The following is a 26,576-nucleotide window of genomic DNA, read 5'->3' on the forward strand; positions in this document are numbered from 1 at the left end:
GGCTGCTGCTTCCTATCCTCTTGGCCATCTCCACTGTCATGTGTATGTCTTTTGTGTTTGTATTGAACTGCTCTGTTAAACACTGTTTGACAAGTCACAAATAAAATTTAGGCAACAAGTCCGCAACATGATACATACCGGTACCTTTTATCCCATTGCTCATGGAGGGGCCTGAACCCTCCCTCAAGTGGTCTTGCTGAAAAGTATTGAAATGCACTTTTGAAATGCACCTTTGTTTGAAACTAGGACTGCAGGCTTCTCTCTGATCGTTATACTTGAGAATGTGTAACTAAGCAACAGATGCAAAATAAACCTCTTATTCTTGTGTGCAGCATCATGGTATGTGCTTGGGAGATCAGTAGACTGTAAACTCTACAATATTTTCTCAGTGGTCATATACGTATCTGTTCCTGATGAATACACAATCAAAAGTGATGGCGAAGGGATTTGACGCAAGTCGGGGAGAGCCGAGTCTCTCAAAGTGATGCCTGTCACCTCTTTTCTATTGTCTTGGCATGCCACCTTTGATCAAAGGTACAGGACACTGTGCAACCAAATAAAGCTTCAAAACTGAAAGATAAAATTACAGAACACACCATAAAAAGAGTCCATTCTCAGCAGTAAAACAGCAAAGAAAAGGGGGGGCAGCATTTAAAAGACACTAAACTCCCATGGTCTCCAACCATTTGAAAGCAGTTAAAAAACATTAAGAGACCAAGGAGAACAGAGTAGATTTTAACCTGTGGTTAAAAGATAACAGTGAAGGCACCAGGCAGACCTCTATAAGGAGGGAGGTCCACAACTGGGACATGCCATTTTAAAAAGCGCTTTCCCTAGTACAGGGGTCGGCAACCTTAAACATTCAAAGAGCCATTTGGACCCATTTTCTGGAGAAAAGAAAACCTCAGGAGCCACAAAACCCTTTTGACATCTAAAATGAAGATAACACTGCATATATAGTTTTTTTTACCTTTATGCTATGTATAAAAAAACTATAGTATGTTGCATTTTTGAAATGAACTGCTACAGAGAAAACAATATGTAACATATTTTAATGTTACAAGATCACCATAACCTTAAATTTAGAATTACATATAAAAAACGAAAGAGCTAAAATAAAATACATTTAAATTAAATACTAATTTATTTTCCCAGGGCCTGCCCTAGCCAATTTGGTGCTATAGGCAAGACTTGGACTGGTGCCCTCCCTAGCAGAAAATCCTGACCAACGGTAAATAGTCATCTTTGTGTTTTTTCCACAGTAATGTAAAAGAGGAACAATGAAATACAAAATCTAATGACTAGTATTTTTCAATACAATAAAGAGATTTATAGTTATTACTCCCCCTTGTATGTCCCAATTTATAATGCACTCACCTCTTGTATATGCAACTTTTATAATGTGCTCCCCTCTTACAGGTCCCATTTTTATAATGTAGCCCCTTCTTGTAGCTCCCTTGTAGGTGCTGGGGCACCTTCCTTATGAGGAAAGGCTAAGACATTTGGGCCTCTTCAGCCTAGAAAAGAGGCGCCTGAGGGGGGATATGATTGAGACATACAAAATTATGCAGGGGATGGACAGAGTGGATAGAGAGATGCTCTTTACACTCTCACATAACACCAGAACCAGGGGACATCCTCTGCCTGTCTCCTCAGAAGTCAGCCCCAGTAGAGTCAACGGGGCTTCCTCCCAGGGAAGTGTGGACAGGCTCCTCTCCCTGTCTCCTCAGAAGTCAGTCCCAGTAGAGTCAATGGGGCTTCCTCCCAGGGAAGTGTGGACAGGCTCCTCTCCCTGTCTCCTCAGAAGTCAGCCCCAGTAGAGTAAACGGGCTTCCTCCCAGAGAAGTGTGGACAGGCTCCTCTGCCTGTCTCCTCAGAAGTCAGCCCCAGTAGAGTGAACGGGGCTTCCTCCCAGAGAAGTGTGGACAGGCTCCTCTGCCTGTCTCCTCAGAAGTCAGCCCCAGTAGAGTGAACGGGGCTTCCTCCCAGAGAAGTGTGGACAGGCTCCTCTGCCTGTCTCCTCAGAAGTCAGCCCCAGTAGAGTGAACAGGGCTTCCTCCCAGAGAAGTGTGGACAGGATCCTCACCCTGTTTACTCAGAAGTCAGCCCCAGTAGAGTGAACGGGCTTCCTCCCAGGGAAGTGTGGACAGGAATGCAGCTCACCTCGCTCCTTCCTGCCCATCGCCTCAGAGGCGCTGCGTCTCCCGGGCTTCTCCAACCAGCCTCGCCTCTTCCATTCAGCCACCTGCCTGCTGCAGAGCAAAGGAAGGAAGAGCGCAGGCTGCCCCTGCACCTGCTTGCAGTGGGGCACGGAGAGCAGGTCCAGGAGAGCGCCGCTGCCCCTGCCTGCCTGCCTGCCGAGGAAGGAGCTGCTGTGCGCCGGGGGGGGGGGCGCTTTGCAGGGAAGGAGCTGCAGCTTTGCAGGGAAGAGCGGCGCCCCGCACTCACCAGCAGCCAGTGCCCGCAGCACATCGCAGAGTGAGGCACCCTCCGGGCTGGGCTGGCTGGGCGGAGGCCAAGGGGAAGGCGCCCCACTTCCAGCCCCCACTGGGGAGCCGCATCAAAGGACTGAAAGAGCCGCATGCGGCTCTGAAAACACAGGTTGCCGACCCCAGCCCTAGTACCTCAGTTCTGAAGGTGTGTTCAAAGGACAGCGTTTGCAGATGCTTGTACTGTGTGGTCAGGTAGATTTGGGAGTAGGCATGCCTTTTCCTTGACTGGTCTTTAATAGCTGGATGATTTCAAAGTATTTTCCTGTTGCTGTATGGTTGTGTCAGGAAAATCTACACCTGTGAATTTCTGCTTGTCACAAAAGTTAGTTCTCACTTAAGCGATAGTACTTCAAACTGGAGATGGGGGGGTCACGTGAATGAATATTCCTCTATGCAACTTCCCTCCCCCCCCCAACTAGAGACCTGGTCAGTATGTGCAGATACTGATGGCATGGAGGAAGGCACATAATTGCCTGCTGTTTAAGGTTGTCAACTTGGACTGAAGTTTTTCCTGAAGGTTTTCTCCCTCTATAACATGGTATGAGGTCATTAACAGCCAATCCTATCCCCTGTCCACCCAGATCCTGCAGTGTTGCCAATGTAACCTGTGCTGGAAGCTATGGGCCAACTGGGGACCAGACAACCAGGAGTGTAAAGATCATTTTTACTTACCTCCCTATAGTCCACCTGATCCCCAATGGGTCTCCTCAGGCCTACACTAGCTATTTTGCAGGTATAAGTCTGCAGAGCCTCTGGTGGCAGGTCTGGGCTGGGAAGTGGGGATAAGATCTGGCATGCCTGGCTATTTCCAAAATTCATCCCCTCCTGCATAAACAACCCCCAGCCCAGTGATTTTCAACCTTTTTCATCTCATGGCACACTGACAAGGTACTAAAACTGTCAAGGCACACCATCAGTCTTTTGACAACTGACAAGGCACACCATGCAGTTGCTGGGGGGCTCACATCCCCATTGTAAAGAGATTGTAAAGAGCATCTCTCTATCCACTCTATCCTTCCTGTGCACAATTTTGTATGTCTCAATCATGTCCCCCCTCATGCGCCTCTTTTCTAGGCTGAAGAGCCCCAGACACTGTAAGCCTTTCCTCATAAGGAAGGTGCCCCAGCCCAGTAATCATTTTGGTTGCTCTCTTCTGCACCTTTTCCATTTCCACTATGTCCTTTTTGAGATGTGGTGACCAGAACCACAATCTCCAGTGGTTGACTGGTGGTGACCAGTCCACAATCTTTGGACACAATACTCCAGTTGTGGCCTTACCATCGATTTGTACAATGGCATTATAATAGCCATTTTGTTCTCAATACCTTTTCTAATGATCCCCAGCATAGAATTGGCCTTCTTCACTGCCGCCGCACATTGGGTCGATACTTTCATTGACCTGTCCACCACCACCCCAAGATCTCTCTCCTGATCTGTCACAGACAGCTCAGAACCCATCAGCCTATATCTAAAGTTTTGATTTTTTGCCCCAATGTGCATGACTTTACACTTACTGACATTGAAACGCATCTGCCATTTTGTTGCCCATTCTACCAGTTTGGAGAGATTCTTCTGGAGCTCCTCACAATCACTTCTGGTCTTCACCACTCGGAAAAGTTTGGTGTCGTCTGCAAACTTAGCCACCTCGCTGCTCAACCCTGTCTCCAGGTCATTTATGAAGAGGTTGAAAAGCACCGGTCCCAGGACAGATCCTTGGGGCACACCGCTTTTCACCTCTCTCCATTGTGAAAACTGTCCATTGACACCCACTCTCTATTTCCTGGTCTTCAACCAGTTCCCAATCCATGAGAGGACCTGCCCTCTGATTCCCTGACTATGGAGTTTTCTCGGTAGCCTTTGGTGAGGGACCGTGTTGAACGCCTTCTTAAAGTCCAGATATATAACATCCATGGGTTCTCCCGCATCCACATGCCTGTTGACCTTTTCAAAGAATTCTAAAAGTTTCATGAGTCAAGACTTACCCTTACAGAAGCCATGCTGTTTCTCCCTCAGCATGTCTTGTTCGTTTATGTGTTTTGAGAGTCTATCTTTGATGAGGCATTCCACCTTCGTACCCAGAATAGATGTTAGGCTGATTGGCCTATAGTTTCCCGAGTCCCCTCTGCTTCCCTTTTTAAAGATCGGTGTGACATTTGCTATCAGCCAATTCTCTGGCACCCTTGCCATTTTTAGGGACAAGTTGCTTATTTTAGTCAAGAGATCAGCAACTTCATTCTTCAGTTCCTTAATAACTCTTGGATGGATGCCATCGGGGCCCGGTGACTTATTGATCTTTAATTTGTCAATTAGGTCTGAAACATCTTCTCTTTCAACCTCTATATGACTTAATTCCTTGGTCAGGAGAGGCCGTTTGGGCAGCGGTATCTGCCCAAGGTCTTATGTCTTGAAGACAGATGCAAAGAACTCATTTAATTTCTCTGCCATCTCTAAGTCTCCTTTTATCTCCCCTTTCCCTTCCTCACCATCCAGAGGGCCAACTGCTTCTCTGGTGGGTTTCCTGCTTCTAACTTATTTGAAGAAACTTTTATTATTCCCCTTCATGTTGCTGGCCATGAGTTCCTCATAGTCTCGCTTGGCCTCCCATATCACCTTCTTACATTTCTTTTGCCACTGTTTATGTTCCTTTTTATTCTCCTCATTAGGGCAAGACTTCCATTTACGGAAGGAAGCTTCATTGCGCTTTACGGCCTCTCTAACTTGGCTGATTAGCCATGCGGGCACCCTCCTGGACTTAGTGGAGCCCTTCTTCCTATGCGGTATACACTTCTGCTGGATCTCTATTACTGTTGTTTTAAGCAGCCTCCATGCACTCTGGAGAGATTGGGCTCTTTTTACCTTCCCTTTCAACCTCCTTCTAACCAGCCTCCTCATCTGAGGGAAGTCTGTTTGTTGGAAGTCAAGGGTTTTTGTGAAAGATTTGCCTGGTACTCTTCCCCCAACATGCATGTCAAAACAGATCCCAGCATGCTCATTGTTCACCAATGGCTCAGTAACATTGACATCTCTAACCAGGTCCTGAGCACCGCACAATATTAACTCCAGAGTCACGTGTCCTCTGGTGGGCTCCATGACTAGCTGCTCTAGGGCACATTCATTTAGCATGTCAAGGAATCCAGTCTCTCTTTCGTGACCAGAACACAAACTGACCCAGTCTATATGAGGATAATTGAAGTCCCCCATGATTACAACCCTGTCCCTCCTTGTCACCTCCCTGATCTGTTTCCTCATTTCAAGGTCCCCTTCTGGTTTCTGGTCTGGAGGACGATAGTACGCCCCCAGTATTACATCGCTCCTCAGGCCTGGTAATTTAACCCACAGAGATTCTATGGTGGAGTCGGACCCACCTTCAATCTCTACTTTGCTGGATTCTATCCCTTCCTTAACATAAATGGCCATCCCACCTCCAACACACCCCTCCCTGTCCCTTCTGTATATAGCCTGGGATTGCGGTATCCCACTGATTTTCCGCATTCCACCAGGTTTCCGTTACGCCCACTATGTCAATGTTTTCCCTTGTCACCAGACATTCCAGTTCCCCCACCTTTGCTCGGAGACTTCGGGCATTTGCATAAAAGCATTTGTACATGGAATGCCCCAGGATGGGCTGCTTATTAGCTCCTTTGTCCCTGCAACCTCTCATTGTGCCAAACCGTCTATTGCATCCCATCATGGTACCATTCCCAATTTCTTCTCCTACTCTGTCTTTACCTTGTTGTTCTCTAACCTCCCCATCCTTGTCCCATAGGGATAAGGAGTCCTGAACTGGTTGCCCCTTGGCTCCTGTCGGCTTTCCCCCAGAGGTCAGTTTAAAAGCTGCTCTGCCAGCTTTTTAATGTTATGCGCCAGCAGTCTGGTTCCATTCTGGTTCAAAGTGAAGCCCGTCCCTCTTGTACAGGCCCCGCTTTCCCCAAAATGTTCCCCAGTGCCTAACGAATCTAAACCCCTCCTCCCTACACCACCGTCTCATCCACACATTGATCTCTGCCTGATCTCCGCCTGCCTAGCTGGCCCTGCGTGTGGAACAGGTAGCACTTCCAAGAACGCTACCTTTGTGGTCCTGGCTTTCAGCTTTCTACCCAATAGCCTAAATTTGGCCTCCAGGAGCTATCAGCTACACTTGCCCATGTCGTTGGTGCCAACATGCACCACAACCGCTACCCCCAGCACTATCTACCAGCCTGTCTAGATGAGAAGTGATGTCCAGCCTTCGCACCTGCCAGGCAAGTCACCATGTGGTCCTCACATCCGTTGCAAACCCCCCCTTTTATGTTTCTGATAATCGAATCACCCACTACAAGAAGTGCCGAAACCCCCTCCCGCCGAGGAGTATCCTGAGTATGTTTGGATACACGCCCATCCCCTGAAGAAGGGGTCCCCCCTTAGGGGATTGTTTCCCTCCTCTCCAGGATGAGGTCCTCCAGCCTCCATACTTCCCAGCTGGGCAGCTGAGGAGCTGCACGCCTGAGGTTGGGACGAAGCCTGATCATCCCCAGAAGTCTCCCCATGTTCCCATCTAGATGTCAAGACAGGATCAAGAGTTTTTATAGTTGGGCTTTTCCAATCAGTCAGCTGTTCTGATCCCTACCATATTTACTTCACTGCACCATTCCATCACCAAGTTATCTGTTTCCCCTTTCCTTAAAGGCACCTATTGTTTCAGCCTGCTCTTTGTTGAATCTCAGAGTGTTAGTTTTACTAAGGACCAGGCATTGCTGAAACTTAGCATTTCCTTTTTTCTGCTCATGTTGTTATGTTGCTTATAGATTTCAATGGCCTCTCTATAGATCTGTACTTGGTATTGTTGTTCCCTCACCAAGACCTGCATCTGGTCAAAGCTGATCTGGTGTCCAGTACTTAAATTATGATCAGCTACTGCTGACTCTTCAACCTGCTCCAGTCTCCAATATCTTTGGTGTTCTTCTCGTACTAACCAACCTTTTGGTAGTGCCAATGTAAACTTTACCACACTCACACAGGATCCTATAAACACCTGGTGTATCCCATGGTGGTCTGGGAACCTTCACAGAACACAAACCTACTAAAAACTTTTTTGTTGGTTTAAAGACTGATTCAATGTCCATCCCTCCCAGAATTTTACTGATATAGTCCATTACTCTTTGACTATACGGTAGAAAGACCCTCCTCCAGTAAACCCTTTGTTCTTGTATTGGGGGAACACCATCCTTTCTAGGAATCAGAGCCTTCTTGATCAGTCCTCAGGGCACCCATTTTGTTCGAATGCCATGATTGCGTTCAGTAGTCAGCTGGAGATGGATGCTGATTCTCAGAGACTCTAGACCAAGGGTGTCCAAAGTTTTTGGCAGGAGGGCCACATCAGCTCTCTGACACTGTGTCAGGGGCCTGGGAAAAAAAGAATTAATTTACATTTAAAATTTGAATAAATTTACATAAGTTTACATAAATGAATATATTAAAGACGAACTTATATGAATGAATGAAGGTCTTGCAATAGCTCAAGGCCTATAAAAGGCCTTGCACAAAGCAAAGCTGGCCTTTCCTTTGCTGCTGCTACAGCATCACAGACATGAAACAGCAAGAAGTGGAGGGAGCCCTCATCCCACAGCTCATGTGAGAGGTCAAACAGTCACCCTCACGCTGCGAGCAGTTGCGTTGGGCCAGTGCTGGCTCCAGCAAATCTCTGGAGGGCCAGAGGCTCATTGGAGACTGGGGGCTTCCTGAGGGCCGCATTGAGAGGCCTTGAGGGCCGCATGTGGCCCCAGGGCCAGGGTTTGGGCACCCCTGCTCTAGACCAATCTCGGCAACATTACTCCCTGGCCCTGCCCCCAATATTCCAGGGACAGCCCATCCATGTGGTGAACGAAAGCAGTCACCTCAGGCAGCAGATTAGTGTGTGTGGGTGGGTGGAGAGGGTGCTCATCATGGCCTGGCTACTTGCCTCCACTGGAAGAGGAAGAGGAAGTGTGGAGGAGAGGGGAGTGCCGAGCTGGAACATTGGAGAGTGGGAGGAGTTGTCTGATGTCAAGAGATTTTGGGCTGGCCCTCAACCTTCTCACCTTCAGCTGAAGGTGTGGAAGGAGCTTAATATGTGTAGTTGTGTAGAAGCATATTGCCACCCTTTGCTGAACATCTTGGGGCCAGCAAGTGGACCCACTACAGGTGGACAATCGTTATTTGCGAAGGTTCCGTTCCTGGAACCCACATGAATGTCAAATTTTGCATGAAACGAAGTCACAAGAAATTCGGGGTCCACCAAGCTCCGAACGTGACCGGAGCCTTCCATCGGTCATGTCTGGAGCTGTTCTGAGACCCATGGGGGCTGCACATGGCCTCTATTGTTACCAAAAGGACTGTTTTGTTTAGGGGAATTATTACACTGCCCTTATTGGAACATTAGGATCATAGGCTGGATAACAAGACGGCGTAATGCAGAGAAATTCCCTTTTACTTAAAGAGGAGACTGAGAGAAAGATAACTTTCAACAAAAGATTATAGTTTTATTACAAAAGCACAAAGGTAAACGTACTGCACACGGAGAAATGATAGGTGTATGTTTCTTGGTCCTAATGCCTGAATTCAATGTACGAATGTACGAAAGCTCGTACCTAGCTTTCATGGTGGTTGCGTGTGAACAGTATTTGATGCATCCGAGGAAATCAGAAACGGAAGGGGGGTTATAGGGAAGGATTTTAGGGGTCCCTGCTCTTCCAACCCCAGCTGCTAACTAAAGATGGGGAGAGAAGGGGAGAAAAAAGGGGGGAAGAAGGGAAAGAGTTCCAGGTACAAGATAGTTACCTGTCCTGTAGAGCAGTTGGGGGGGGGGAGTCCTGTGAAGAGGACCCTCTCCAACAACACAGATGTGTTGGTCTTGGAGAGAGAGAGCATGTGAGAGGAAGCCTCACTTAAAAGGGGTTCAGAGACAGTGCTGAGCTGGATGGTAGCTTGATTACTACCATACAGCAGGGTGCTTGGAGTATGTAAAACATTGAAAAAGGATCAGGATGTCGGTCATCAGCAAAATTCAATGGGGTCTATGGCTGGCTTCCTAGATAGGGGAACAATACAATGAATCAGCAACACAAGAAGGCACTTAAACAGTGATTGGGTTAAACAATACAATGAATACAGTAATGCAGGAGACACTTAAACAGTGATTTAAGACACCAGACTTCCTCCCATAGTGTGTGACTATAGTGGGTGGTGGTTGTGTAACCATGAGCTTGTGGCTTGACCAGAGTTCTGGAAATGTGGCCTGTGTGCTGGGAGAACAGTTTAGTCTGCATGATATTTTAGTCCGTAGTAACATAACCAGATATAAGGAGAAAATCACAACTAAAAGGCAAAAGGGGATTTTCACGTAACATCTATGGGCCACAGAAAGGCCCCCAAAAGCCTCAGAGGCTACTTCTCCAGAGGTGACTGGAGCTCTGCTAGAGAGGCACTTCTGGTTTTTGCCTCCAGATGGCTCAGGTGGGGTCAAGTCTGGCTCTATGCAGGTCCTGGGGACCCATGTTGAGCCAGATTCGCAGATAGAAATTCCGCAAATAAATAGACTCCGCCTGTATTACATAAGAACATAAGAACATAAGAACAGCCCCACTGGATCAGGCCATAGGCCCATCTAGTCCAGCTTCCTGTATCTCACAGCGGCCCACCAAATGCCCCAGGGAGCACACCAGATAACAAGAGACCTCATCCTGGTGCTCTCCCCTACATCTGGCATTCTGACTTAACCCATTCCTAAAATCAGGAGGTTGCGCATACACATCATGGCTTGTACCCCATAATGGATTTTTCCTCCAGAAACTCGTCCAATCCCCTTTTAAAGGCGTCTAGGCTAGACGCCAGCACCACATCCTGTGGCAAGGAGTTCCACAGACCGACCACGCGCTGAGTAAAGAAATATTTTCTTTTGTCTGTCCTAACCCGCCCAACACTCAATTTTAGTGGATGTCCCCTGGTTCTGGTATTATGTGAGAGTGTAAAGAGCATCTCCCTATCCACTCTGTCCATCCCCTGCATAATTTTGTATGTCTCAATCATGTCCCCCCTCAAGCGTCTCTTTTCTAGGCTGAAGAGGCCCAAACGCCGTAGCCTTTCCTCATAAGGAAGGTGCCCCAGCCCCGTAATCATCTTAGTCGCTCTCTTTTGCACCTTTTCCATTTCCACTATGTCTTTTTTGAGATGCGGCGACCAGAACTGGACACAATACTCCAGGTGTGGCCTTACCATAGATTTGTACAACGGCATTATAATACTAACCGTTTTGTTCTCAATACCCTTCCTAATGATCCCAAGCATAGAATTGGCCTTCTTCACTGCTGCCGCACATTGGGTCGACACTTTCATCGACCTGTCCACCACCACCCCAAGATCTCTCTCCTGATCTGTCACAGACAGCTCAGAACCCATCAGCCTATATCGAAAGTTTTGATTTTTTGCCCCAATGTGCATGACTTTACACTTACTGACATTGAAGCGCATCTGCCATTTTGCTGCCCATTCTGCCAGTCTGGAGAGATCCTTCTGGAGCTCCTCACAATCACTATTCTTTCACACCTGCAGGAAATGCACATACAGATTGTTTGAAAAGAGCTTACATGATCCTGTCTTCCACTTTCTCTGTGCATAGATTTTTTTATTTGTATGCATTTGCTTCTGCTCTACAGTACAAATCAATGTGAAATGGTTTGGTCCGCAAACCAGTTTGCCTGCTCTGTGAGAACTAAGCCAAATCTATTAGAGATGAAGGATCCCTGCTGGGGGAAAAAAGCATAAAACAGGTGCAATCCTAGTGCATACACAATTTCATTAGATATTTCAGTAACAGTTAATTTGAACTCAACAAGAAGCTGTGGAGATCTATTACAAGATCCGTAATTGCCAGTTGTCTAAGGAATCCAACTTTGGCTAACTCAGCTTGGAAGTAAAGAAAAAGCAATACTGATTTTTTAAAGAATAAAATAAAGGCCAAATATTCTCCCTTTACCCTCCCTTTACTCACCCTGTATGATTTTTTTTTTTTTTTTGAAAAAGATGACCTATTTTGATCACAATCAGAGACTGATTCTTTTCTTTGTTGTTCATTCAATACAACCTCCCTCCAGTTTTTGACCTTTGTAAAATGTTCAGTGGTTCATAATAACATATACAGGCAAAAACAAGCAGTTGAAATAAATAAAACTGAAACAGATGGAAGTGCAACAAAAAAAGTTGGAAGAGGGCAACCTGAAATGTTTGCCAAATTCATCTGATGATTGATGCCAAGTAGGACTGAGCATGTAAAGAAAGAGAATTTGATTTGCTTTGTTTGTCATAAGCTGCCAAAGAGGCCGTGACCAAAGGTACTGAAATTAGGAGTATGCGTAACAGTCCGTGAAGCAGTAGGCATGCCCCCCAGATTAAAGTACAGTATAACACAGTGCTTTGCCTGATGCATAGTATCTACCTGTGGAATTTATACTATGTGAGGTATTTCTTGTCTCTGCTTCGGCATGATTAAGGTGTCCATTTCAACATGCAGGCTGACCTTTGAGGAACAAAAAAATGGAAAATCTGAAGAAGGCCACTACAGTTTCACTCCATTGTATGCACTAGATTCTTGAATGTGCTCATTGCTTGATTAATTTCAATGGAGGGGCAGAGATGCAGGCACGTACGCATGGATTTCCCCTCTCTTGAAATAAATGGCCAACACTAGTGGACCGAGGAATTCCATGCGCGTACCTTAGTGTGTTTGCTGGAAAGAAATGATGGACTTCATTTATAGAAACTGATTTGCTGTGGGCTTAATGTTTCCTGCATCTGACCACTTCTGTTGTTTAAAATAATCATTTCTTCTCCCCGCCCCCAATAAAAATCTGCTGCAGAAATATTTTGCATTTTATTTTGTACTGTTCATTAGTTTCATACTGTGACTTGGCATTTATTAATGCTGGGCTGTATAGCTGAGAGCAAGCAACCAGTAATCCAGGCACAGTCATGATGCTTCTCTTAGAAGGTTCAGTGACCCCATTAAACTTGTTCCCTAGACATGTCAAGTTTTCTGGGTTTTTTTTGTTTTTGTTTGTTTTGATTGTTTTCCACAATAATTCCACAGGTCTGCTGCATTTCATACTTGGGATGAAAGGTGATTCCCTCTTTTTCCGTTTACTTTTTGGCTATAACAGGGAGTGTTGTTGTACAGTAGATTATAACTGTACAATTGGATATAACTGGGAGTGTTGTACAGTAGAATGTAGTTGTATTTAAGGCAGTCATGCCTATTGGACAGTACCTATAATGTCATGACATGATGAATGACATAATGCTTTCTCCACCATGTTGTACACCTTTCAAAAAGTTTGTTGAAGACAATGAACTCCCCTGTCCAGAGCTGAAGTGGTAAAAACAAATGAAGCAATCTCCCAGTGGCAAGAGTGTGTGTTATCATACAACCAGTGTTGGATCAGAACTAGGGGAAGCATAGGGATAAGGAACAAAATCAGTGTTTAAAATAACTTTAAAAGGAAGCATTGCATTCTTTGTAGCACTAATGGTGATAGGCAGTAGAGGGCAGTAGGCTGCTGAATCTGGATCCTATAAAAGCAACAATTTAGATAATGCATAACTCTGCATATTTCTCATAGTCTTCTATCACCACATTTCAAGTTGTTGTTTTCTTTAAGCTATACAGATTGGGACATATGCCTTTCAATTTTACCATTTACTATATATTTGCATGCATTTATTTGTCTGGTTTTTTCCCCACAAATTCCAGGAGGTTACCAAAAAAAAACAACCACCCCTCATTTTCCGACTTGAGACAGTGGGTTCCATGAAGTCGAGCATCATTCTGTATACGTAATATGTTCCATAGTGCAGACAAGTCAGCTTTGGATGGGGCTGTATATGTACTTGTGTCTGGTAACAATGTTAAAAATATCATTAAAAGAAGGGGGAGGGAGTCTGTGTAATCAACTGAAGGCGCAATCCTAACCCCTTTTGTCAGTGCTTTCCACATGCCACTGGGATGTGTGCTGCATCCCGCAGTTGGGTGTCACTCACAGAGGCCTCCTCAAAGTAAGGGAATGTTTGTTCCCTTACCCCAGAGCTGCATTGCCCTTATGTCAGCACTGGAAAGCACTGGAAAGCACTGACATAAGGGGTTAGGATTGCACCCAGAATCATATTAGAATACAGCTCTCCAGGGTAATCTTGTAATTTGTATATTTTAATGTCATACTTATTTGATGAAGAATGTGACTTTTTATACAGTATACAGCAGTTCTAACAACTTACTTGGCAATAAGTCTCATTCGGTTCAATAGGGTTTACTTTGTAATCATTGTTTAGGCTTGCAGCTGTGCAGCTGATCCTGTGCATGTTTACAGGGTTCAACTTATTTTCAAGCAAGTTGTTGGCAACCTTCAGTCTCGAAAGACTACGGTATTGCGCTCTGAATGGTGGTTCTGGCACAGCGTCTAGTGTGGCTGAAAAGGCCGATTCGGGAGTGACAGTCCCTTCCACACCGGGAGCAAGTGCAGTCTGTCCCTGGTCTGTCTCCCTGGCTATGGGCCTTCCTTCTTTAATTACTGCCCCAATCAGCTGATACTGGAGAGCAGCAGTCAAATGCTTTGGCAAGTTAGCTGAAATCAATACGCAAAATTTTATCCCCACCACCTCCTCTTTGGCCTCCCTGCCCTTTGGCTCCCAGGCCTACTGTTGCAGCTACCTGCAAAGTTCCATTTGGGCAACATTAGTCCCTATTCATTTCACAAGCTTCATATACAAACCAGCTCTAATTGGGGCAATCTGATCATGATGTTTGTGGAAGCAAGGAAGCGTTTCAGTTGGGCGGGAATATTTGCATGGATTCTTCATGAATGAAGATTTTTGTCCGTAAATTACGTTAGCACTGAAGTGTGTGGCTGTATCAAATGTTTCAAGTGAAGTCTTTCATGGAAAGATATGTTTCTGTACACACCCTTATGATAGGGTTATTCTCAATTCAGTCAATATTTATACTACATAATGCCAGCTTTTCTAGAGATCATTATGGAACTATGTGTTTGGTTTTATACCTAGAGCAGATTCATTCCTTAAAGTAGTCACTGATCCTTAATCATTTTTTCCGTACTGAGGATACATCTTGTAGGCACATTCCCTGATGCATAATGGGAAGACCTGCTGGGTATGGAATTTGGGGGAGGAATTTAACAAAGCATTCTGGACTTACAAAATACTTTTGGCAAGTCCACAAGAACAACCAAACCCTGCTGATGCCCTCAGCATCCTGTTCCAGGCTGACTTGGGACCCAATCCTATATGTAAGGCACTTTTGCAGGCCCTAGTGCCAGTGGAGTGCTGGTACTAGCTCAGCGCCGGTAGCTCACTGGTGCTCCACTACTCAGTGGTAGCGTAGACCACCGGATAGCAGAGAGGTAGATGGGGGTGGGGGGAGGCGGGAAGGGGGCATTCTGGGGCAGGGGGAGGTGGGCAAAGGGTGGGGTGAGGGCAGGGAGGAGGTGTGCCGGTGGAGGGAGTGGGGTGGGAGGAAGTTCAGCTTCACTCAGATCCTGAGCCTCTGTGTCAGGCCACCTGCCCGACACAGAGGCTCTTGATTCTACATAGACCATTGGGTCGCCATAGACTTGAGTAGCCCCATTGTGAGGTTATTTGCCTTACCCGGGGGAAAGAGGACAAAAGTCCTGTTTCTCCCAAGGAGCTGCCAGTGCTGCCTGGAGAGCACTCAGGATGCAGCGGTAGCCATTTTTGGCACCACTGCATCCCAGCATGCTGGGCAGCTCAGGATTGGGCTGTTGATCCCTAGACAAGAGCATCCCTTTTTAGGGCTAGGAGTATATATTACATAAATACAGTGACATTTTTGATGCAGGTCCTCCTCTAGTAGATAGATAATGGACTTGAGTTGTTGGTGGCTGTCAGTTTGGAAGCAAAGCAGAGCAAGCCAAAAATAAGGTACCAGTTTCTAGATACTTGGGAAGTAAATATGGAAAAAAAAATCTCACCCCAAAACTTAGTCTGACTGATGAAGATTGGGTATGTTCAGTGGCCTTCAGGAACTATGGAATGTTGAATGTGTCCATTGGGGAAATGATAGCACATGGGGGAAACAGAGAAGCAAACTGCTTCCATCCTTTTGAATCTTGACAGTTTATAAGAAGTAGGCGTTTAAGAGGATGCCACACTTATTCTTTAAGGATGAGTTCGTGCAAGAACCAATCACTTATTTGTGAAATAAAGATAAAATTCCTTTAGATTCACAAGATTCTTGAAAAAATTATGATGTGTGAATTTATGATGTATGGTATTCTGTCTAAAGAGTTTCCTCTTGATGCTTCATGCATAATTTGGCAAGATTTTGACAGAGGGGATTTTAGAAGTTTAACCAAAAATATTTTTTTTCTTTCTGTTCAAGTGAAAAATTAGCTGGCACAAGTCCAAGTAGACCCACCAGGCCATCAGGGACCTTCTCCAGGGTAGAATACTGAACACTCCCCCGCAGAATACAGCAGGTGCCACGTTGGTGTCACTTGCATCGCTGTACAGAGAATTAGTTGGGATTGGCCAGACATATACACTTTCCCCTTCCTGCTCTACTAATCTGAGTATTCTTTGTATAATTGATTCTGCAGACTTGAACAAGCCATGGAGATTTATATAACACAAAAATCCTTCCAGCAGCTGCAATTTGAGGCAATCCTAATAACATTTTTGAAAAATCAAGAATACAGGCTTCCCTGGCCCTCCTAATGCCTTTTAAAGACATATTAAAGACATATTTTACAAAAAACCGGAAAATGACTTTTTTTGGTCGAAATGGCTATTTGGAGGCCCGCAGAGGCAGCAGGAACATGTATCTCACTCAGAAGACCCTCTGGAGGTGAGGGGAGCACAGTTCCTCTTGCCCCCAGAGGGTGTAGAGGGCCCTCCCACATCTGTGGTTAAGTGATATGGGATACAGACCCCCAATACAGACCCCCCCAACACATGTTTAGTTGCTATTGCTTGTCTGTTGCTTGTTGCTTAGCGATTTAGCTATATAATTATACAAATGGACTGAGTTAGCTATATAGTTTTTCTTATTCAGTTACTTCTCTGGGTAGGCCTGTGTGTTTTTTATACAGGAGATATAAAAATTATTAATTCAAAAGAATGCTCAGTGCTAGAAACACAGGAAGAAGAAGAGAGGACCGTTTTATCGATGAAATCTAACTTGGGGGGATATGGTAAGACAAGTAAGTCCTGCAACAAAATGTTGCCGTGTATCCCCAGCCCCGTTCAGGTCCAAAGTTGTTATACAAGCAACTCCTGATATATGTGGAGGCTGCATACCCAAAAATCTGTGCATATATTAAAAACATCTTAATTAAGAAGATTTTTCCCTTAGGAACCCATGTAACTGGTATAGATTAGGGGAAAAATAATCAAATACTCTGACAACTGGTCACATGCTGACACTTTTGTTCTCTATTTTTTATCTTCTGGCTTTAGAGGAGACCCCTACCACAGAAAGCTGCCAGCATCTAATGGATTTGCTTATTCACAGCTAATTAGCATGTAATTGACTGTATTATTTCAAATTGGAAAATTAATTGGAATTCCGATATTAATTTGCAAATTGCACTGTTTTGAAAATGTGCACATTAAGAACCTGTCAATTGAGAGCTGCATGTACTTGTAATATCAAAATATAATCTTCCAGGAAGAACACAGGAACGTAAATTTCAACCTGTTGTGTGATCACTTCTTCCAAGGCTGCCCATTAGCTATGGTTTGGTTTGAAAAATAGTTTTTAAAGGAATTGTAATGTTGTAATTCTCTTGGAAGGATATTAACTGATGAGGTTTTGTTCTTACAGGAGATTTATGGAAACTCATCTGAGAATAATTCCTCATGAAGCATTCTCCAATCTTCCCAACATCTCTAGAATGTAAGAATCCCCCGCCCCATATTTGCTTTTTATAATAAACTGGGACCACCTACTAGATGGTTTAATGGTCTGTTTGGATGCTAAAGAAGGAGAACTCTTTAAAGAGTTGTAAGAACTGTATAGTGATGAAGAATTTCATTTGTATTGGTCAGTTTCTACCAGTTTCTACCAGATTCCAACGTTTTCTTGCTCAACAAGGCTTGTTCATATTTGCATTTTCTTTTAATGTTGTGCATGCCAGCAAAATAAGTAATATAGATTCAAGACTGATGGGGTTGCTGGACCATTTTAAGTGAATGAATAGAAGGGGAATTCTGCCAGTTGTGGCATCATTTGTCCCCACAACAAAACTGTGACCTAACAAACCCAGGGAGGCAACAAGAGCCAGGATGCAGTGAGGTTTGTGGGGGCCTGAATGTCACATACTGTTTTGCAATAAGCAGCTGGTTCTGCACCTGTAGGTCTTCTAGGAGGTTATATTAGGTGCTTATACATACAGAGATGACTGAAGAGAATCTAGGGTGGCTTGTACGTCTTTGTCCCAGTCCTGCTTTACTTCCTCTCCACTTCAGCCCCTCTGTGTAAAATTCCGTGCTGCATAATACCTTTATCCATGGCATCACAGCCTATTCACAGGCCTACAAAAACAAAAATAAACAAACAGGCTCTAGTTTGGGGGGTACTGCATAGACAACTTATATGCTGATTCATGCAGCTTCCTTATGAGGAAGCCTACGCCATGACTCAGCAGCATGCCCAGCAGTGCCCCCCCTTACCCAATGATGTACCAGCCTCTGCTCCTCCCACTTTGTTATGTCAGCACTCTCTTCCCCTTCACATTTCCTCTTCCTTTCTGTCCTCTTCTTCCTTTTCCAATTCAGGAAGGAGAAGGATAAACAGTGGATGCAAACCGGTGAGCAGAGATGGACACCCCCTACTAATCTGGTGCCTGAGGCAACTGTTTCAGTTGACCTCATGGATGGGCTGGTCTTGCAGCAAGGAATAGCAGTTTTCCTTTCCTTAGATGAATGGCTACTTTTAGGCAAAAACCACAAATAAGGAAGTATGGAGTTCCCATAACAACTTAACCTCAGGACTAGGTCTCCCAGTCAATCAATCAAGAAAAGTCACATCAAGAGCTTATACAGAGAACATCTTTCATTGGAACTGCTCAGAACTCAACTTTGCAGAAAAGGGTTTGTCCCAGAAAAAAGCAAGAGGTCAATTCCGCGTGCATACAAAGACTTACAAAGGCAAGGTAAACGCACAGCAACTCTCTATCAGGTTTCTCAGTGTTGCACCTGAAACAATAAAAAACCATAATGAAAGAGCAGAGGAAGGACCGCGGTGAGTCGACACAATGAACTCAGTCAAAGCTTTGCTGTCTGCCTTTGTGTGTATAACCATCCTTCCCTTTTCTTTTTCTTTTCTCTAGCTATATCACCATAGATGCAGTGCTGCACATGCTGGATGCTTATTCTTTCAATCATTTAAACAAACTCACTCACATGTAAGTAGATAAATCCTTAAAGCAGCCATTTTCAACCCTTGTGCCATGGCCCGTTGGTGTGCCACAAATGGTCCCCAGGTGTGCCATGGGTGTTTGGGGGAGGTCATTTATTAGTAGGGCCGTTGGGGGATGTGAGCCCTCCACTGGCAGCACGGTGTGCCTTGTCAATTTTCAAAAACCTGATGGTGTGCTTTGACAATATTAGTGCCTTGTCAGTGTGCTGTGAGATGAAAAAGGTTGAAAATCACTGCCTTAAAGAATGTGAAAAAATTGTGTATATGATTTCAGAAAGCTACAAGTTAGTACTCTTTCTTTGCTGGTATTCCACTTAACTGGTGCATATCTGAGTAGACCCAGTCACATGGTAGAAGTTTACCCTGGGCAAGGAAACAAATGATCCCTTACCTGGAGGAGACACCTGGAGGGGTCTGTCCACCCCCCACAGGATGCAGCACATTCTCTGGTGGTGAAGTTGCATTGTTAGGGAGGATTTAAATAGATTTGGGTTGCTATTGTAGCTTGTAATTCTGTAGCTTGTATTGTATTGTAGCTTGTAACTCTGACCTCAAACCTCCACTGCCTTGTGGCTATATCCAGTTGTGGAAAAGGCTTCAGGAGTCAACCTCGAGGCAAAATCAGGAGCCAGAGTCCCTCAGGCAGTTCGTGGATGTATATAGTCACACTCTGGCAACTCCTGCGACACTGCTGGAACCAACCATATTGGCTTCTGCCTTTCCATTGGACCATTCCAGCGACGTGGAGAGGGGGGATTTGCTGCATGGGTAACAGCCTATCCTCCATGCCTTCTTTACCCAGGCTTCGCGCACTGGAGAGGACACTCCAACTTTGCCATACGGCACCAGCACAACACGGGAAGCAGCAGTTTACTGGTTATAAGTCTTCACTCAATTGGCGTAGTAGAGTATGACGCCAGGGGCTGCTTCCAATGGTGGGAGAGATCATTGCATCTCATTGGGCAGCTATCGCCTGCCTTAAGCTGGGCAGTCCCCAACCAGTAAGGTCCTGCCTCGCCACAGTCCATTAACCTCACAAGGTGCATGGGGTTTAGGATGAAAACAGACAAGCGGATCAAAAACTCTGCACCAGGCAACAGAAAACAGAAAACTCCTGCCCTAAAGCTGAGCACCTGGGACGTTAAGACAATGACACCTGGCTTTTCTGACGACCTGCAAGAAATAGACGACGCATGTAAAACAGCAATCATTGACATGGAGTTGGGCAGACTGCAGATGGACATCGTCGCCCTCCAAGAGACGAGGCTGCCAGATTCAGGCACCGACTCTGCCATCTCCAGCAGAAGCCAAAGACAAATTCTATGATGACCTGGCCACCATTATCAAGAAGATCCCTGTAAAACAGCCATTGTTTATCCTTGGCAATTTCATTGCTAGAGTTGGTAGTGATCACAGTTTGTGGCCCACTTGCTTAGGTCAGTTCGGTACTGGGAAGATGAACGAAAATGGCCAATGCCTAGAGTTTTGCTAGAGTTTTGATAGAGTTTTGATAGAGTTTTGCTGCCATCACGGTCTCTGTGTCAGCAACACATTCTTCAGCATGAAGCCCCAACACAGAGTCTCTTGGAGACACCCACGAATCAAAGCACTGGCACCAGCTCGACCTGATTCTCACCAGATGCTCCAGCCTTCCCAGCATCAAGATCACACGCAGTTATCAGGGTGCTGCCTGTGACACTGACCACTCTCTGGCGTGCAGCAGAGTGGAACTGTGAACAAAGCAACTGTATCACACAAAAAAGGAAGGAAGACCTCACACTGACACAAGGAAGACCCAGAATCAGAGCAAAGTGGAGGAATTTGCATGAGCACTTGAGGAAATTTTTCCAGGCCTGGCTGATGCATATGCATCCAACAGATGAGAACATTTCAAGAATGCTGTTTACAATACCACCTTGTCTGTACTCGGCAAGAAGACCAACAAGACGCCAGACTGGTTTGAAGCCCGCTCTGAGGAGTTGACACCAGTCATTGAGGAAAAGAGGAGAGCAGCATACAAGGCCTGTCCCAGTGAGCACAGCCTGCAGGTCCTCCAAGCTGCTCGTAGCAAAGTCCAGCAGACTTCCAGGAGATGTGCTAACGACTACTGGCTCCAGCTCTGTTCCCAGATACAGAGAGCAGCTGACACAGGCAACATCAAGGGGATGTTTGATGGTATCAAGCAGGCCCTAGGTCCAACACAGACGAGAATTGCTCCTCTGAAGTCTGCCACAGGCGAGGTCATTCAGGATCGGACGCAGCAGATGGAACGCTGGGTGCAGCACTGCTCTGAGCTGTATTCTAGAGAAAACATAGTTACCGAAGAAGCGCTGAACAACACTGAGTGTCTACCTGTGTTGGAGGAGCCTGACAGTGAACCAACCCTAGAAGAACTTAACGTGGCGCTGGACTCCCTTGCCTCTGCCAAGGCACCTGGAAAAGACAGCATCCCTGCTGAGGTCCTAAAGTGCTGCAAAGAGATCATTGCCACTGAGCTGCATGAAATCCTGTCTCTGCTGGAAAGAAGGTGGAGTACCCCAGGACACGAGGGATGCAAACATCATCACGCTGTACAAGAACAAAGGCAACAGGGGTGACTGCAATAACTACCATGGCATCTCTCTCCTTAGCATTGTAGGAAAACTGTTTGCCTGAGTTGCACTAAAGAGGCTCCAGGTACTTGTAGAGAGCGTCTGTCCAGAATTGAAGTGTGGATTCCGAGCCAACAGGTCCACCACTGATATGGTATTCTCTCTTAGACAGCTGCAGGAGAAATGCAGGGAACAGCGACAGCCACTCTTTATAGCCTTCATAGATCTCACGAAGGCCTTCGACCTGGTCAGCAGGGATGGCCTCTTAAAGATTCTCCCCAAGATCGGATGTCCACCCAAGCTCCTCAGCATCATCCGATCCTTCCACAAGGACATGAAGGGCACTGTTGTCTTCGATGGCTCCACATCAGACCCCTTTGACATCCGAAGCGGAGTGAAGCAGGGCTGTGTTCTTGCACCAACCTTGTTTGGGATTTTCTTCGCTGTCCTGCTGAAGCATGCCTTTGGAACTGCAACAGAAGGCATCTATCTCCGGACCAGATCAGACGGAAAGCTCTTCAACCTCTCCAGACTGAGAGCAAAGTCCAAAGTCCAGCTGAAATGTCTGCGTGACTTCCTCTTTGCTGACGATGCAGCTGTCACTACCCACTCTGCCAAAGATCTCCAGCAGCTCATGAATTGTTTTAGCAAGGCCTTCCAAGACTTTGGACTGACAACCAGCCTTAAGAAAACACAGGTCATGGTTTAGGATGTGAACTCACCTCCCTACATTACAATCTCTGCACATGAACTGGAGGTTGTCCATGACTTTGTGAATCTTGGCTCAACGATCTCCGACACTCTTTCTCTTGATACTGAGCTAAACAAACGCATCGGTAAAGCAGCTACCATGTTTTCCAGACTCACAAAGAGAGTCTGGTCCAACAAGAAGCTGACGGAACATACCAAGATCCAGGTCTACAGAGCTTGCGTCCTGAGTACACTTCTGTACTGCAGCGAGTCATGGACTCTTCACTCACAACAGGAGAGGAAACTGAACGCTTTCTACATGTGCTGCCTCCGACACATCCTCGGCATCACCTGGCAGGACAAAGTTCCAAACAACACAGTCCTGGAATGAGCTGGAATCCCTAGCATGTATGCACTGCTGAAACAGAGTTGCCTGTGTTGGCTTGGTCATGTCGTGAGAATGTGCAATGGCCGGATTCCAGAGGATCTCCTCTATAGAGAACTCGTTCAGGGAAAGCACCCTACAGGTAGACCACAGCTGCGATACAAGGACATCTGCAAGAGGGATCTGAAGGCCTTAGGAGTGGACCTCAACAGGTGGGAAACACTGGCCTCTGAGCGCCCCGCTTGGAGGCAGACTTGGCAGCATGGCCTCTCCCAGTTTGAAGAGGCACTTGCCCAACAGACTGAGGCAAAGAGGCAAAGAAGGAAGGCCCATAGCCTGGGAGACACACCAGGGACAGACTACATTTGCTCCCAGTGTGGAAGGGATTGTCACTCCCGAATTGGTCTTTTCAGCCACACTAGACACTGTTCCAGAACCACTTTTCAGAGCGCAATACCATAGTCTCCTGAGACTGAAGGATGCCAATGATGATGATGTAGCTTGTTGTTGATTAATAACCAGGACATGAAAAGTTAGACTTAATTGGGAAAGGTTAAAGGGTCTGCTGCCAAATAGCAGGAGAAGTGGCAACTTTTTATAATTATTCTGTGTGGGGAAAGTTGTTTAGAAGTGTGATTCTTTTCATGAATTCCCTTTAGGATTCCTCACAGAATTCATGCTACATTTTGCTGGCTTCTGACGAATTATTCCCCAGAGTGCAGTCAGCTGGGGAACGTGCTTTTTGTGCTGCACATTTATATTACTTTATACTTTAGAAATGTCTTTTTCTAAAATAATATTTAGTAGCAGTCATTGTAGTATGTTTGAAAGTCGGTTTAAATGACCATAACCAGTCTGTGAGTGGGGGTGGGGGTGGAATGAAGCTGTCATACAACTGTTTTTATGTTTGACTTGTTTAAACTTTTAAAGTGTATTCTGTATCTGTGAGTAGGTTGTATATTCTTAAATATTTTTCTCTCTCTCTTTGAAAAACATTATGAGAGCTTATTGCTCCTAGAAGGGCTCAACCAATGGCTTCAGTCATTTTAAATAACTAATTTTAATCAGACAAGCTAACAGAGATAAGACCAAGAAAGCCAAAATTGTACTTATTTTTCTTCACATAAACATCTTACAGTGTAATCCTAACCTGCTGCAGTACAGCCAGGCACTGCACTGTATCCTACACAGGTTAAAAGCAGGCTGGAGGACACCTCGGGATATTTTTCCCCTTATCCTGAGTAACATCCCAGCTTGCCCTGTGTGGCTACTCAGATTTGTGCCAGCTATTTACCAACAAACTTGGTATAATGCCAGCCTGACCAGGAGGAGCGCTAGCATATGGCTGACACCTGCTCTGTCCAGCCGTCACCCAATCCTCCCACCTCCCATCCAAACTCCCTTCCCCCCCAAACCACCCTCCCGCTACCCTCTCCTATCCCCTGAAGAGTTCGGATCTGACATAACGACACATTTGCAGCACTTGTAGCCAGCACAGGGAGGTCTGCGCCGGCCTTTCTCAGGGCCCAAACCTATCCAACGTTCAGTGGCGTCACAGCCACAATGCACCCCCAAAGGCCCTTAACTTGAGGAGGGCCTCATTGAATTTCCCCCCACCACAGGATGCAGCACCCATCCCATCAGTACCACTGCATCAGCACTGAAAAGTTGAATAGGATTGGGCCCTCAGACACTTATAGCTAAGTTTGGTTTGTGTCTTTATTCTCCTGGGGTCTGGGGATAAGAATAGGCCCTCTGTTTGGCTGTACTTGTCGTAAGAGGCAACTAAACAGCCACCGGGTAGATGGGATTCATCAGCCTGGGAAGGCAGCTCATCTGAGAGAAGGAAAACTCTGATCCCAAACCTCCACTGCCTTGTGGCTACATCCAGTTATGGAAAAGTCTTCAGGAGTCAACCTCGAGGCAAAATCCGTAGCCGGAGTCCCTGAGGCAGTTCATGGCTGAACACAGTCACGTTCTGGCAACTCCTGCGACGCTGCTGGAACCAACCGTATTGGCTTCTGCCTTTCCATTGGACCATTTCAGCGACATGGAGAGGGGGGATTTGCTGCATGGGTAATGGTCTATCCTCCATATCTACTTTACCCAACCTTTGTGCACTGGAGAGGACACTGTTCCAGAACCATTATTCAGAGCGCGATACCATAGTCTTCCGAGACTGAAGGATGCCCCCCGACTTTATTTTGAGATGAATGACTACAAATATTAATGTGGGAATGTTTCTCTTTGAACAGAGAGATTCGCAATACTAGAAACCTCAGCTACATAGATCCTCAAGCCTTCATGAACCTTCCATTGTTGAAATACCTGTGAGTATTTTATTTTAAAACATCCCGCCTTCCACACCCATGCGAGCATGCCAGCAAGCCCTGTCCTTTGCCAATAGGCTCTTTGGCTACGCACTGCCTCACTTACCACAGTGACAACCCAATTCTACCTAACCCCCACTACCGATGCACCACCAGAGCGCCCACTGCATCCTGTGGGGAGGCAACCCCGAAAATCTATGTAACATTTTACTTCCTGGCCTGGGGGTAAACCTCTGGTGCTGCTATGGGTCTACTTGTACCTGTGCCAGTGATTTTGCTGGTGCAAGTCCAAGTGGACCAAGGAAAGCAGATTGAGCCTGGGAAGGGGGATGGGAGATCAGTGGGGCTGCTGCTGCTGATACTGCCTGCTTCCTGGCCTCAACATGCGCCTCTTCCTGCTCTAGTTTTTGCCCTTTTCTTCTCCCTGTCCCATTTCAACTCACCCATCACCTACCCCTACCCCAACTTTCTGGCACCAGGGCTTGTTTGCATGTGACTGTTGCGTGGCCACTTGCCTCTTAATGGCAGTGGTCCAGCTGTGTGGAATGGCAGGTCACATTTTGCAACTGCCATAAAGCACACTGTGCCACCAGAACATAGGTTCAGGTGGCACAGCAAGCCCATAGGAGTGAACCTTGAGCATTCTTAGTCAGTGGGAGGCTCTCTCCCCAACTACAGCATTTGCCTCTGATGACAAGTACTGTCTCTGTGGAGAACAGGGGAGGGTGTGGCTATAGGGTGCATCAGTGCAGGCAGGGAGCTTGGAGGGCAATGTGCTCTCAGGGGCACTGCACCTGTATACCCAGTCCACAGTTTGTTAACAACTGAGTAGAACTTTTAGGGGTATCTTTCTCATGTTGTTTTGTCGGCACATTGCAGTAAAACTGACAACTTTGTTCCCACAGATGCACAATTCAATTCTCTCTTTTTGCCCTTTATTGTAGAGTGATTTTGAACACTGGGCTCAAAGTTTTTCCTGACCTCACCAAAATCAATTCTGCAGATGTGAACTTTCTGCTGTAAGTACTGAACTGCCTGGAATATTTCAGAACAATACTATTGTCCATAGTCTCATCTTCTGAAACAGAAATTCCCTATCATTCAATGCCTCGTGGTGTAGAATCCCAGAAATTCTAAGGAAAATGTATTTTGGATTTAATTTCTGGTCCCATCAGAACAGATTTATTGGGCTTGTAAATTGCCAACTGGTGCTTTCATTAATTGCATTAATTAATGTCAAATGTCAAATATTTAATTTTTTTAATTAGATGGTTAACTTGTTCCATCCAAAAGGGTCCTGGTGGAAAAATTCATCTGTTTTTGTCTTAATTGGTTATATTAGATATGAGTACTGAGATCAAAGCAGATGAAATGCAGCAAATGTTAGTATGAACCCCTACTAGCAGGATAATGAGGTGCCTTTTAAAGTGGTTTCCTCTTATATTTAGCAGGGGAGAGAAGCTGTCTCTATTCGTCCCAGAGGCGTCACCAGGTGTGGTCTGCACTCCCATCATCTGACTACTGACACCACTGTATATTGCACAAGCTGAAATTTCCAAACATCCCTCAAAGTTAACGCCATGTAGAGTAAATTACAATTGTCTAAAATGCATAGAAATATGAAAAGTG

General features: G+C 45.7%; 1 protein-coding gene across 1 annotated transcript in view; it reads left to right on the top strand.

Annotated features, from left to right (window-relative positions):
* TSHR (thyroid stimulating hormone receptor) overlaps positions 1 to 26,576 on the top strand; it is a 74,236-nt gene that overhangs the window by 10,223 nt on the left and 37,437 nt on the right. Inside the window, exons 2-5 of the mRNA XM_066612125.1 lie at positions 17,356 to 17,427; positions 18,863 to 18,937; positions 24,873 to 24,947; positions 25,892 to 25,966. Coding sequence (XP_066468222.1) covers positions 17,356 to 17,427; positions 18,863 to 18,937; positions 24,873 to 24,947; positions 25,892 to 25,966 — 297 coding nt within the window. The remainder of the gene's footprint in view (positions 1 to 17,355; positions 17,428 to 18,862; positions 18,938 to 24,872; positions 24,948 to 25,891; positions 25,967 to 26,576) is intronic.

This window comes from Tiliqua scincoides, chromosome 1 (genome assembly GCF_035046505.1).
Source record: "Tiliqua scincoides isolate rTilSci1 chromosome 1, rTilSci1.hap2, whole genome shotgun sequence".
NCBI lineage: Eukaryota > Metazoa > Chordata > Lepidosauria > Squamata > Scincidae > Tiliqua > Tiliqua scincoides.